This window comes from Panthera tigris, chromosome A1, assembly GCF_018350195.1.
Source record: "Panthera tigris isolate Pti1 chromosome A1, P.tigris_Pti1_mat1.1, whole genome shotgun sequence".
In the NCBI taxonomy this organism is placed as follows: domain Eukaryota; kingdom Metazoa; phylum Chordata; class Mammalia; order Carnivora; family Felidae; genus Panthera; species Panthera tigris.
In genome coordinates this window covers 89,342,219-89,355,986 of record NC_056660.1, presented here as the reverse complement: position 1 = coordinate 89,355,986, position 13,768 = coordinate 89,342,219, and the positions used below count along the sequence as shown (strand labels likewise).

The following is a 13,768-nucleotide window of genomic DNA, read 5'->3' as shown; positions in this document are numbered from 1 at the left end:
TGGGGTGGAGGTTCGAGTTCATTTTGGGTCTGGGCCCTTGACCTGGATAGCCTCTCTCTGCACCCAGCCCTTCGCCTGGATCCACCACCTACCGGACTCTTCCTCCAGTAGCCTCTCGTCTTTGTACCACAAGATGCTGGGCACATGCGCCCCTGCCACGGGGCACCGCATCTCCAGAGAGTCGCTCACATTCACCAGGAGATCGGTCAAGTTCTGTGTGAGCCGCGGGGCTTCCAGGGCTGAGGGTGGGGGTCGAGAGCGAGCTAAGTAGCGCTGCAGAAAGCCTCAGGGCATTCCGGGAAAGGGTCTCGCAGGGCTGGGAGCAGAGAGTGGGGACGGATTGTGCGAAGCTCAAGGAAGGATCGGGTTTGAGCACAGAGTGGGAGGGCTGTGGACCTCCACAGCAGGGGGGTGGGGTGGGGAGGAGGAACCTCAGTGGCGGCTCAGGCGCGTTCTGGGAGGGGAGAAAGGCTCTTGGGGAAACACCGCCAGCCCTCTCCTGCAGTCCTGCCCGCCTCACCCTGCACTGACAGGTACTTCTTGTGGCAGTGCTTGTCGTGGCTGCGACGGTCCTGCACCTCGCATACGTAGTCGCCTTCGTGCTCTGGAGCCACGCGGGGGATGGTCAGGCTGAGTGTGGCGTGGCGCGCCCCTGGCTCCGCCTCCTCCAGGCTGGCTGCCAGCGGCGTAGCGAAGAGGTGCACGTTCTTGCAGTCGAGCAGCAGTGGGTTCCCGTGCGCATCGTGCAGCGTGGACAGGTTGAGGCGGTACCAACGCAGATGCTCGTAGGTGTAGTTGTCCGCCCGGCAGCTCAGGCGCACGTCTTGGCCCTCTAGGGGTTCTTCGGATGGCTCGGATACTATGCTGAAGCCGTCAGGGATGTCTGGAGAGGGAGGAGGAACCTCTGTGACACTGCACCCAGAGTTGGCGCACCTACCTGCCTGTCCCGGTGCTCGCTCTTCCTTTCCCAGCTCTCTTTGGACTCACTCAGCTCTCGATCAAGAGGGTGCATCACGTGTATTTGGGCCGGGTGCACCACCAGGGAGAGCCCCCTTCTCCCCAACACTGACCAGTGGGACTGGCTCCCTGAAGTCAGCCCCACCATTTCCTGCCTGTCATCCTTCTAGCTCTCTATTGGATAAACCCCAGCCCCGCTGCTGTCCCTACTGCTCCTGGGAGCCCTGACCATCAGTGGGGTCCTTGTCTGCACACTTGGTGCCGTCCTGTCCCATCCTCCCTCGCTGCTGATCACACTCCATCACTATCCCCTCCTTGAAACAATCTCATTGTTTCATTAGCTTGTGGCGATGCCTCGCTCCTGATTTCCTTTTGTCCCTTGGTCACACTCCTTGTCCGGCTCCTGTGGGCTCCTCTCCCCCCTCCCTCCCTGGGGGAGGGTGTCCTCTCTGGCCCCATCTCTCTTCGAGGTGCCCTTATCTACATGCCTGGGCACAGTGACTGTCCTTTAATACGCTTCTGAGCATAATTGGGGGCACTAAAACATCTGAAAATCTGAGGAAACTACAGACCTTTTCCCCCCAGGAAACATGTACATGTGAGCCAGCTGCGGTGTGGGAAGGGGGTGGGAGGAGCACCAGTGGGGAGGTGCCTCCAGGGCTGGGGGCAAAGGGTGCCACTCCATCCCAGTGGACCGGCACCCCAGTTCATATGCTGATGACCTCCAAATCTATCCCTCCCACCCAGACCCAGGGGCCCACTGGGCCCCTGATGTCTCTCCTGGGTGCCTGACATCATCAGAAACTCAATGGGCCCAACTTGGGTTCCTTATCCTCTTCCAGGCCTTGTCTCCTTCCTCCTGTGCCCGCTGGTTCCTGACTCCACCCAGGCCTGTGCAAGTCACTCACTGGTCACGTAGAAGTAGATGAGCCGCTCGTCCTGGCCCACTTTGTTGAAGACCATGCACTTGTACATGGCAGACACGTTGGCATCCTGGATCACCAGCTTGCTCACCGTCTAAGCAGAACACAAGCATTTCCTGCCCAAGTTCATCCCACCCTGACCTTCCTCCCTTTCTGCAAGAAGGCAGCTGTGCCCAGCAGAGTAGTGGGGATCACTGAGGCCTGGAGCTGGAGGGGACCAAGCTCAGAGACAGGACCAGGTGGGGAGCAGAAGGTGAAGCCTTTGCACAGCAGAAGTGGCTCTCTGGAAAAGTCAAGGACGAAGCTATGAACAGCATCAGCTGTGGCTGAGGTCAGAGGGCAGCATTAGGCAGGGCTACAGAGACCTCTGGGTGTGGATAGGCTGAGGCTGTGGCCATGTTGAGGAGGAGGGGACAGACTCAGTCTGACACTGGGGCGGTCCAAGCCAGGGCTAGGATTCATGGTGTGGAGCAAGGCCAGCAGCTGGTCACTGTGTGGGACCCTTGCGATGTGTCACATTCACCCCAGGGCTGCTCACAGCACCTCTCTCTGGGCCCTGGATGGTGGCAAGGGGAGGGAATGGGTCCCAGGTCTGGAATAGGAGTGGCCTGAAGGACTCTGGCCTGGGGAATAGGAAGCTTGGAGGCTGGGGGAGGAGAGGGCAATAGGCCCTGCCTACCATCCAAACACCACCACCCCCCATTCCAAGCTGGGCACTTCCTGGCCAGGCCTGGAACAGGAAGAGGCTCTGGAGGTGTGTAGGAAAACAGGAAGTGACTGTAGGAAGTGGGTGCCTTTGTTCAGTCCCTTCCCCCCCCCCCCCCCCCCCCCCCCCCCCCCCCCCCCCCCCCCCCCCCCGCCTCTTCTAGGCATTGCCCCCAGGCTGGGCCAGAGGCTCAGTTGCCTTCGGTGGAGACCTAGCTAGCCCCAGGCATAACCCTCCTAGCTCTGGAGCCTGTGGGTGGCTGGGGCCCAGAGCCTGGATGGGCTGCCTTGAATCTAAGCTTCTCTGTCTAGGAAGCAGCTGGAGGTCCCACCCCCCATCCACGTGCAAGAAGGGGAGCTGAAGCCCAGAGACACTGCAGAAAGACCACCAACTGTCAGAGCTCAGCAGGCCTAGGGGAAATGGAGGAGGCCAGGAGAGGGCTCCTCTCTGCCTGCCTTCTCCTCCCCTATCAGTAGCACGGCTGACGCATACCTTATTCTTCCCCTCTACAAATTCGGTCCAGGTGTCCAGACTTTCAATGGGGTTTACCGCATCCTGTGTGGTCACCTCTCTCCAGTCACGGCACTGTGGCATGTGGTCTCTCTGCTGCCGCCGGCTGCTGGGAGCAAGAGGGGGCCAGGTCAGGTCAGGATATGGGCAGGGAAGGCCCCACAGAGGGTGGGGGTCGAGACTTTGTCATACTCAGAGTCATCGGCTCACACGTGTGGGGATTGGGGCTTTGTTTCTGGAACACTATCTTCCACTCTTTATGCTTATGGTCCCGTAACAACCTATCCTGTGAAGGCTGCCAGACACAGCCTTCCCCAAAGGCCGAGGCCTGCTGCCTGCGGAGCAGCACATACCTGTGGCCTCACGGCCCCCTCTATCCTGCTGTGCCCACCATCCCCTACTCAAGATGTGTCCCTTCGGCATCCCATTCTTAGATCTCCCAGGGGTAGCAGAGTCAACACTTTTGTTCTAGGAAGCCCCCTCCTCCTTCCAGAGCTGTGGCCCCTTCCTGGGCTGGGTGTGACCCCAGCACCTTTGGTCCCTTGTTGGGATATGGGTCTGGGGTCCCAAGGGAGGCTCTTGTCTACCCCCAGCAGAGCAGAGTGGGAACCTAGGGTTCTGTCAGTTGGCCTAGAGCAAAAAGGTAGAAGCATCAGAGGGAAGCAAACTTGGAAGGGCCTTGTGGTCTAGAAGAATCTCTTATGAGCCTTGGATGCAGCAGGCCACCCCTACCGAGCCTCCACCATTGATGGTCCTGTTGCTATAGCCCCTCTCCTGGTGCGGCTTCTCTGTCACTTCCTTGGGTTCCCAGCCTCCATCCTTCCCCAGCCTGTGCCCTTCCACCCTGCCCACAAGGATCTCTTGCTCAATGGCAAATGTGACCTGTGAGCCCCCCTACTCCGTGCCCTTCACTGCTCCCTAGTGCCTTCCAGACCGCTGGCTACCTTGGCACCCTCTTCTCCCATCCCCTGCTTGTCCAATTTGTCCCTGCTCTCAGCAGACTCCTTGGTCTGTCTGTCCTGCTGGTACCCAGCTCCGTGTAGGGGCGCATGGCTCCTCAGTCAGGCGGGCAGGCTCTGCTGCTTACAGCCGTGACCTTGGGAAAGTCAGGGCCCTTCTCTGATCCTCAGTTTCTTCCTCTATAAGGGGTCATCGTGAACACTGCTCAGGAAAAGTTAACTGGGCATGATTGGTGTGCCCCAGTGCTCAATACAAGTCTCATAAAACTAGCTCACGTCTGCCCACTTGGTGCCCAGTTCCCTTTGTCCTCCTGGATGATGCAGTTATGTGTCTTGGGGGCTTTCATTTCAAGGCGATGGGTGGCAGCTGCACCATCCCATGTGCAGCCCAGCCTGATGGATACTAGGGAGGCTCTGAGCCTTGCTCAGGTGAGGTAAGGTCAGGGAATGGCGGTAGGGTTCGAGTTTAGAGCAGGACTCTGGGGAGGAGTGCGGGCAGCAAGAGGGGTACACAGCCCAGGTTGAGGATGGGGCTGGGAAACAGGGAAGGACAGGCTGGAGCCACACTCACAGGCTGCGCTGGGTGAAGGTCTTGCAGGGGGTCCATGGCCTCCAGTGCCACTGGACGCTGAGAGGAGGGGGCACCCCATAGGCAGTGCAGGTGAGGGCCTGGCGGCTGTGGCGGGAGTAGGTGCTGGGGGAGGAGGCCTCCTTCTCGTGGATGTGGGGGGGCACTGGGGACACAAGCAGACAGCTGGTCAGCAGGTCCCTGCCGTGCCCACCATTCTCTACTCAAGATGTGCCCCTTCCTGTAGAGTCCACCCAGGGACAGCAGAGTCCCCTGTCTTGTTCTAGGAAGCCCACCCTGCACCGTCCCTTCTCCCGTGTCGCCCCTGTTACCGTTCACCACCAGCTCCAGGCTGATGTTGCGCCACAGGCCGGCCGCAGAGTTCCACAGGGCGAGGGTGTAGATGCCTGCACTGGCTTCCGTCACCTCCTTGAGCACCAGGGCATGTGGACTATGGCGCCCGGACACTGACTTTCTGTCCTTGTACCTGGCCCGAGAAGGGAGTTCAGGGGCTCACGTGCACCAACGCCTGCCCTGTCCTAGCATCCCTTCCCTGCCACAGCCAGGCCCCTACAGGATAACTGCAGTAGACTGTCAGGGGAGGCAGGAAGAGGCTGGTGCCAGAGTCCTGATGGGCCAGGCTGGAGTGAGAGACCCCTCCTGGACCAGACCAGGAGGCTGCTGGGAAGGGCGGCAGGGCTTCAGGCTGGGGCAGCTGCTGACTCTGCATGGAGAGCAGATGACCTGGAGGCTATGGGGATGGTCTCCAGGCCACACTGTCTCTCACAGACTTCAATGGTATGTACTGGGAAGGACCGGAAGTGCAGTCCTCCAGTAGCACAGACCAGACCCTTACTGCATGGGGGCTCTGCCTCACTCTCTGACCCCAGCTCTGCCCTTCCTGGAGCTTTTCACATGCTGGGTCTTCTTGCTGCCCCCACACTCCCACCTGGGACCTTTGTATTTGCTGTCCCTCTCCTTGCTTGGATGCTCGGTCCCCTAGACACCTGTATGGCTCCCTCTCTCCTACATTCAAATACTCATTAGAGAAAACTTTGCCTACTGTCCTATGAGCCGGCTCTTGCCCTCTGCCCTGCTTCTTCCTGCCTGCTTCTCCTCACACTGTCCCCTTTACTGCTATGTCCCTACACTTAGAGAAATACACATCGGTGTTCAGTGTATATGCAAATAGATGTGGTTCCTCCCCAGGCCTGACCTGGGAGTGCTGCTGGCAGCTGCCTCTGCAACCCAGACTCTACCTGGAAATGGTCCTCCCTCACGCAGGTGCCTTCCCCTGGTATTCAGCCAGAGTGGTGTGGGAGAGGCACACCCTTGGTCAGAGACCAACAGTGAGGGGGGACGTAGGGGAGGAGCATGAGTCATCCAGGGTCACACAGCAGGACAGGGCAGGGCAGACCTGAGGCCATGTGGCCTGCCAGGCTCTGGTGCAAAATTCTGAGTCTGCCTCCTGCTGCGTCTGTGATCTTCGGCAACCCACTTCATGGCCCCAAGCCCCCAATGTCATCATCTGAAAACCGGGGAAACAAAATGCACTTTTTTGCAGGGGTCATGAGGTTGAACTGAGTTACAGCCTGTGGTGTCAGCACTGTGCTGGACACAAAGGGTGCTTCAGGAGCTGAGGGCCAGCCTGTCTGTCCACTAGATCTCTATCCATTCACTTACTCATGGCCATCACATGACAGCCTAGAAGAGTAGACCCTTGTGGGGCTGTGGTGGCTACTGTGCCTGGGGGCAGGTGTCTCAATGGACAATGGGCCCAGCTGAGCACTTCTTGGAGGCAGGTGTTGGCCAGGTGAGAGGAGAAAAACTAGATGTAGTGGGAATGATGAGAGGCAGCCAGCTGCCTGAGCCTCAGGTCTGGGCCAGACCCTGGATGGGTCAGTCTTGCTGGCCTTGGAGAGCAGGGGACAGAGCCCCAGGTATCTCCAGGAGGCTGATATGTAAGGGAGGCTCCAGGCTGCATCAGTGCCTTCTACCAGGTACTGCTAATGGACCACAAAGCCTATGGCGTTAGAGGTAGGGTTATACAAGGCCCAGGCCCACAGCATCCTGAGGCCCTCCCAGGAGAAGCCTGCTTCCAGCCTGGGACAGCCAGCACAGTGACATCCCAGTGAGAATGTCTGGGGCCCCTGCTTGCCCAGCTCCAGGCTTTCAGAAAAGGTCATCCTGCTTGGAGGGAGGTGCCCTGGTCTGGGAAGGGCAGGGTTTCTCTGGCCAGCTGGGAAAGGATGAAGCAGAGTTCTCCCTGGAGGCTTAGTGATCAGGTAGGAATGCCCTTCCCCTTCCCCCACCTCTGTTTCCATGTGTACAATGGGGGTCAGGCTAGAGTGTGACATCCCAGGGTTGGACTGCACTGATTGCTCAGATGACCCAAGGGTGTGTGTGGGGGGGGAATGCTGTGCCAACCTGAGCTCCTAGGGAGCTCTCTGGGAGCACATAGCAAGGGCGGAGCCACCACTGAGGGACCCTCCCCCTCACTGACCCTTAATACATCCTGAAGGGGAGGCCTTCTTGGGTCACAGACCAGAGCTGGGGCTCTGGAGTCTGTGGGCCTCCTGGAAACTCTTGCTTTCTGCCACACAGCTCAGGCCCAGCCCAGAGCCTGGCTCTACAACAGTCTGTGGAAATTGTGTGGCATCTCTGAACTCATGGATAGGAGGGTCCTGGCGGTGGTAACCTGTTCAGAGGGAGGCCTAAGAAACCCAAAGCCACTGCTGTAGGGCAGGCCCAAGCTCTGTGACATCCTTCAGCTGGTAGGGCCCTCAGGGACACTGAGCAGTTGCAGGAATCAGTTGGATAAAGCCCTACATTGTGCCCACCACACCCACTGATAACAGGAGGCTGGTGTTTGCAAGCTTTCGTAGCTTAGAAGCAACCAGAGATAACTTTCCCTCTGGCTTAAATATTGCCTTAGGTGCATGTTCCTTAGAGTGTCTTCAGAGGAGAGTCCCCATAGGGGTCTCAGGGCACAGACCCTTGATGGGGAGGATGCTGCCCTTCCCGCCTTGTTGGACCTGGTGGGTAGCAAGAGGCAGGGGCCAGGGTTGGTACCATTGGAACTCCGGCGGGGGGTACGCTGCTAGCTTCACAGGCAGCTTCACCAACTCATCTCCTGCGGTGGCCTCCAGGACAGGACCCTTGAGCCACTCGACGCTGATGAAGGGCTTTTCTGCCAGATGGGAGGCATCAGTGTAAAGCCGGAGCCTGGAGTCACTGACCCAGCCCTGCCCAGGGACTCCCAGCTGTGGTCTGGCACCCCCCAGAGGACAGATGCCTGTAGACTGGGGCTCACCCTGCCCTCTGGGGTCCACTCATTACCCTCCCTTCCTTCTGGCTGGACTCTACACTGCTCAGGTGCACCCTGACCTCTGACCTCCGCCCACACTGCACATGGACCCTTGTTCCTCAGGCTTGATGACTGACACCCGACTCAGCCCCACGCCATACCATGCACAATGACCTCAGTGCTCTCTCGGAATCGCTGGATGCCGTTGTTGGCCTCGCACACATACGGGCCCAGGTCATGCTGGCTGACGTTGTGGATGGTCAGGATGCTGGAGAGCTCTGTGTGAGTCTGCTGGGAGCGCCGCTCTGGCACCCACTTACCCCGCTCTGCCTGCCCACGCCCAGGGGAAGCCCAGGGTCAGAGCAGGTGGGTTCTGGCAGAACTGAGCACCAAAGGCACATACCCCAGCCTAGCAGGGACTCTGGAAGCCTTGGACCCAGACCCAGAGTTTTCCTTGGGGTAGGAAAACTTTGCTATCAGACAGGGGCTCTTGGGGCAGGGCCCTCTATTCAGAGGCCAGTGTGCACCAGGCCAGGGTGGGGGTGGGCAGTGATGGACACTCCTGGGGACAGTGTGGGCAGTGAATGGGGACTCCGGGGGATGGTTCCAGTATGACCCTGGCTGGGCTGCTGGCTTCACCTGCTTCCCTGGATAGTCCCAGTCAAAGGTGACACCCGAGTTGAACTCGGCCCACACAGTGCAGTTCAGGACCAGCTTCTCCCCAACCAGCAGCTCCAGCGACTTCTTGGGGAACAGCTGGATGTCATAGAGCTCGTTGCCTGGTGGACACATGCACAGTGACCCCCACACCCTTCACAGGATGGCACACACAGGGTGTAGGGCACAGGGTGCCCGATGAGACCAGCTGTGGCACCTATAGCCCCATTAGCAGGAATTGGGGGACCCCCCATCCTCTTCCTGCGGTCCCCCCAGGATATGGGCAGGGGTTCCCAGGTGGGGCAGGAGGAGGGCCTGCAGCGCAGGGCAGCCCCTACCTGTGATGTGCACGAGGAACGGGTTGGACAGGAAGGCCTGGCCACCCCAGGTGGTCTCACACTGCAGGTACAGGGCGTCGCGCAGCAGTGGTGTGGGCACCCGCATACCCCGGCGGTCGTCCCACACCACCTCCTGCCCATCAGGCCGCAGTGCTGAGTTTTGCTGCAGAGACATGGTGGCTGTCAGCTCACTTCCTCCTGGCCAGACCGGGGAACTCTTTTTCCAGTGACAGAGACAGGAGGGCCAGATCCTGGGGTGGGGTTGGGGATGGGGGCTGTACCGATCGCAGAGTGACGTTGAGGCCAGGGATGGACACCAGGCAGGGCACCCACATGGAATCCTTCCTGTTGACTAGAAGCGTGTCTGGCTTGTTGATGAACGGCTGCTCCAAGTCTGAGGAGAGGGGGCAGGTTGTGGGCGGGGAAGGCAGGGCTTAGGGGTTTTCTACCCAGGCAAGGGGCCCTGGGTGGCGCCCACAGGGTGCGCAGGTTGGGGCTGGGGGTGCAGCTGCTGGATGCCTCTCCAGGATCCAGCACACTGCCCATGCCTCCTGGGCAGCCGCGGGGCCGGCTGCTCTGGGTGCCCTCACCTCTCACGAACACGTAGGTGCTGGCCGCGGTGGTACCCTCTATGCGGGCTTTGATGTACTTGTAGTAGCAACGGTAGCTGCCCGTGTTGTTGGCGTGGGCCTCGGGCAGCAGCAGCACCTTGCAGTAGGGCCTGGTGTCCGTGCCCTCGCAGTCCCGAACAACCCCTGTGTCCTCACCGTCCTTCTCCCCCGTGGCTGGTGTCTCGTGAGCCCCTGGCCAGGCCCACTCGAGGGGGTGCTGCCCCCTGACAGAGGACATGAAAGGACAAGGGGGTTCCTGCTGCAACTCTAGGGCACAATCCCTGCAGAGCCTTCCCAGAAGTCAAGCCTTGCCTATAGCTTGTCTCACCCAGAGGTTGGAACAGCCCATGGACCCAGCCCGGGGCAGGGTGCTCCTCGAGGCCCTTGGGGGCCTTTGCATGGCTCCTGGGCCCACATATTGCAGGCTGGCTTGCAAAGAAGCCTGCAAGTCATTCCTAGGGCTGCAGGGAGGATAGGAGGTCTGAGGTCTGTGTGGGTGGGCCTGGAGCCAATGGAGGGTGGCTGGGGGTGGGTGTAGGGAACCTGGGGTCCATGCAGGGTAACTTGGGGCATGGAGTGGCCTGGGGTCAGTGAGGAGTGACCCAAGGGTGGATGCAGGGTAATCGATCTGTGGCGAGAGCAGGTATAGCGTGTCTGCAGGGCAGGGGATGGTCTATGCCTCCAGGAACCCACACCCAGGCAACCAGGGAGCCCCACGAAGCCTTGAGGTCCCTTTGCCCTTGGGAGGGACTGCCTTCCAGGTTCTCCTCTACCATCTCCTGCCTTGGCTTTCTGTAGGAGGGACCCGGGCCCCTGATCCCTTGGCTGAGGTATGAGTACCTGCAGGAGATGGACAGGCTGTCACTGGAGTCAATGATGTATGTCTCCTCCGTGATGTTTAGGGTTGGAGGGGTCATGGAGTAGCCACTTGCCAGACCTGGGGTGGGAGACAGGGTTAGTATGGTGCTGGATCATGAGTTCACATGGTGATGTCAGTCTGGGACTGATGGGCCTTCCCTGCCCACAAGAGCATACCCCTCTCTACGGCAGGGCTGCCCCAGCTCTTGGCCCCGGGCAGCACCTTCCAGGCCCCAAGACAACCAGGGATCTCTACCTCAGGCTGCCCCTTGCCCTTGTCCCTGGCAACAGACTGGGCCCAGCCCCCAGTGAGCTGTGACCTGACTGAATCCCAGTCTCTGGCCCCATAAGCTCACATAAGCTGGGCTGCCGACATGAAGTTGATGGGAGAGACCACCGGCTTTACTCTAAATTGGGGAAGGCCTGGAGTGTGTCACCTTGGCATGGTGACCCCCACATGACTATATGAAGGGCTTTCCCTCCTAAACCCCAGACACACAGCCACTGCTTGTAAGGGGGTCCTTACATGCACAGTGTAGACCCTTCCCAAATGCCCAGAACCAAGGGCCTCCACTGCCCCTGCTGCAAATTCTGCCCGTGACCTCACCCTCTCCCAGGTCCCATGGAGTTCGCCTCCTGTGTCCTTGGCTCCATCTGCTTCTGTCCACCCTCGCACCCTTCTGGCTGCCCCAGCATCCCCTGACACCCCTCGCCTCGTTCCTCCATCCTTCCCACAGGGCTTGACCCCAAACACACAAATAACTCTGCTTTGAAAACCCTCCTGCTGCTCTGCTGCTCATGCAGCTTCTTGCCCCCATTCTCCTTTCAGCAGGACAGCATGTGCTTATGTGTGCACATGCCCATAGGTGTGTGTGTGTGTGTGTGTGTGTGTGTGTGTGTGGCGTGGATCTGCGTGTTTGTGAGGCTGGTGTATAAGTGGTGTGTGTGGCTTTGTGTGTGGATGTGTATGTGTGTGTCTGACATGTCCATGTGTGCATGCCCATGGGCGTGTGTGAGTGTGTGTGTGAGATCCCGGTAGGGGTGGGAACAGGCCTTGGGGGAGGTCTGGACCTGGAACTCTGGCAGATGCATCCTGCCAGGACCATCGTGAGACAACAGGAAGAGAGGACTGCGTGGCTGGAGGCCCAGGGCTGTGTCCTGTCCCCCCTCCCCCCAACCCACCGTGTCCCATGTCCCTGTCCTTCTGAGGGGCACAGCTCACTACTGACCCACAGGTCCAGCTCCTCTGTCCTTCCCTGCCCACCTCCCTGATACCAGGTGTCCCGCCCTGGCAGCTTATTGTGGGATGCGGATCCTAGAGGACCCCCACTATAGTTGGCTCTACACCACCCTGAACCCTTGACCCCCGACCCACCCTAGGGTGTAGGACAGCACACTCTGTACACTCAGATCTCATTTAAGCCTCATGTGGACAAGAAGGCCACTAGCCAGAGCCTGGCTCTCCCCTTCCCTTCCGTGCCTCCTGTTGGCCAAAACCTTCTAGGCACCACACCACAGTGGGGCAAAGGCAGAAGGCCCTTACTGAGCATCTAGTCTCATTGTACTGACAGGGAAACTGAGGACCTCCAGTTGGACTGCACCATTGCTCTCAGAAAGCAACTCCCCGTCTGGCCACTGTGACCACTGCAAAGTCCCTCCTTAGCCTGAAGGTGTACCCCCTCCTGATACTCAGACCAGTGGGCTCTGCCACCAGTTCCACCCTCCCCAGGACAAGTGTTAGCACTCCCTGCACACCAGCCCCCATTGCACACCTCCAGGGCTGGTGTGGGAAGGGGGTGTCCTGCAGAAGGGAGCCTCCCCTCAGGTGGTTAGGGGCTAGGAAGAAATCCCAGGAGAGGTGGGTGTTGAAGGAGAAATGGGATTTTCCAGGTAGCGGAAAGTGAATAAAGCCACACCAAGCAGATGGCTGGCCTCTGAGCTACGGTAGAGGGAGGTCAGTGGGCTTGGGTTTGGACCTGTGAGGGAAGAAAGGATGGGTCCTCCCAGTGGATCAGTTAGGGGTGAGGCCTGAGGCTGGTGTGTGGGCACCAGAGGAGAAGTATGGCAGCCAGCACTCACCTGCCCCAGGCTTGCGCATGCCCTGTGGTGAGGCCTGCAGCATTGCCTTGGGACCCCCAGGGTCCCATTTTCTGGGGTACACATCCAGGGCACACCCCTGGCACCCCTGGCTAGGAGCTGTGGCAGATGTCAGCCCAGCTTCTTTGGCAGCAAGCTTTTGCTTCTAAGATAAAGTAGGGGCATGCCAGGACTTTCTGCCCAGTGCCCTTCTCTCCAGCTTCATCCCCTGACACATCTCTGAGAGGCACAGAGTGCTCACCGTTGTCGCAAAGGGGCGGGCTTTTCATATCCTGAAGTCTTTGCTTTCACCTGTCTTTTCACCCTGGACATTTGTACTTCCTTCCCTTCTGCAGAGCCCCCTCTTCAGGGCCTAGTTCACATGTCCCTTCCCTATGGTGGGGCAATCATCATTATTCAGGCAGCTTCTGCCTCCTGGGCTCCTGCTGTTAGAACGTTTATCAGACTGATTTGTGGTTTTCTGGTCACATCTGAAGAGAGGCTGTATTTTATTGATCTTCCTAAGCTCAGTTCAGAGGAGATGTACACCGAAGATTGAGGGGATTGATTCAAGAATGGTAAGATGGATGATGAATGATCAGGTGAATAAATGGATGGGTGTGGGTGGATAGGTGGGAGGGTGGATGGGTGGCTGAATAGTTGGATGGATTGATGGTGGGTAGATGGATAGTGGATGGATGGAATGATGAATGAGTGGTGGGTGGATTGATGGATGGAGGGTGGATTGGTGAATGGGGCATGGATGAGGGGTAGATGGGTAGATGGGTGGGTGGATTGTGGGTGGATGGGTGGATGGGTGGATAGGAGTGGATGGGTGGATGAATGGGTGGGGCTTGATGGGTGGATGTGGAATGGATGGGTGGACTGTGGGAGGATGAATGGATGAGAGGGTTGGTGAATGGAGGGTGGATGGGTGGATATGGGTGGATAGGTAGATGGGAGTAGATGAGTGGATTGGGGGGTAGATGAGTCAATGGGTGGGTAGATTGTGGGTGGAAAGGTGGATGTTGGAGTGGATTGATGGATGAGGAATGAGGCCTGTAGGATCTTCCTCCATAGAGGGCACCGTACCACCAAAGGAAGCATCCATATCACTGTACTGAACAGACAAGCCATCCATTTTCCTTGCCAACCCTTTTATCATCTGTGCAAGCCTCTCCTTTGTCTCCAGTGCCCCTGTCTTCACTCACTTCCACCAGGCTCTGCATGCTCAGCAGACTTTGCTGTAGACCTCACCATCCTCAGCCTTAACTGAAATATGACTTTCTGAAGCCACC

The 13,768-nt window shown here is 58.8% G+C and overlaps 1 protein-coding gene across 4 annotated transcripts in view; it reads right to left on the bottom strand.

Annotated features, from left to right (window-relative positions):
- FLT4 (fms related receptor tyrosine kinase 4) overlaps positions 1-13,768 on the bottom strand; it is a 43,741-nt gene that overhangs the window by 18,366 nt on the left and 11,607 nt on the right. For all 4 annotated transcript variants that reach the window (XM_042981820.1, XM_042981825.1, XM_042981833.1 and 1 more), the window contains exons 2-14: positions 10,377-10,473; positions 9,516-9,760; positions 9,207-9,319; positions 8,926-9,088; positions 8,570-8,709; positions 8,092-8,260; positions 7,696-7,813; positions 4,956-5,110; positions 4,627-4,789; positions 3,079-3,205; positions 1,866-1,974; positions 521-883; positions 93-239 (exon numbers count right to left, since the gene is read on the bottom strand). In XM_042981820.1, coding sequence (XP_042837754.1) covers positions 93-239; positions 521-883; positions 1,866-1,974; positions 3,079-3,205; positions 4,627-4,789; positions 4,956-5,110; positions 7,696-7,813; positions 8,092-8,260; positions 8,570-8,709; positions 8,926-9,088; positions 9,207-9,319; positions 9,516-9,760; positions 10,377-10,473 — 2,109 coding nt within the window. The remainder of the gene's footprint in view (positions 1-92; positions 240-520; positions 884-1,865; positions 1,975-3,078; positions 3,206-4,626; positions 4,790-4,955; positions 5,111-7,695; positions 7,814-8,091; positions 8,261-8,569; positions 8,710-8,925; positions 9,089-9,206; positions 9,320-9,515; positions 9,761-10,376; positions 10,474-13,768) is intronic.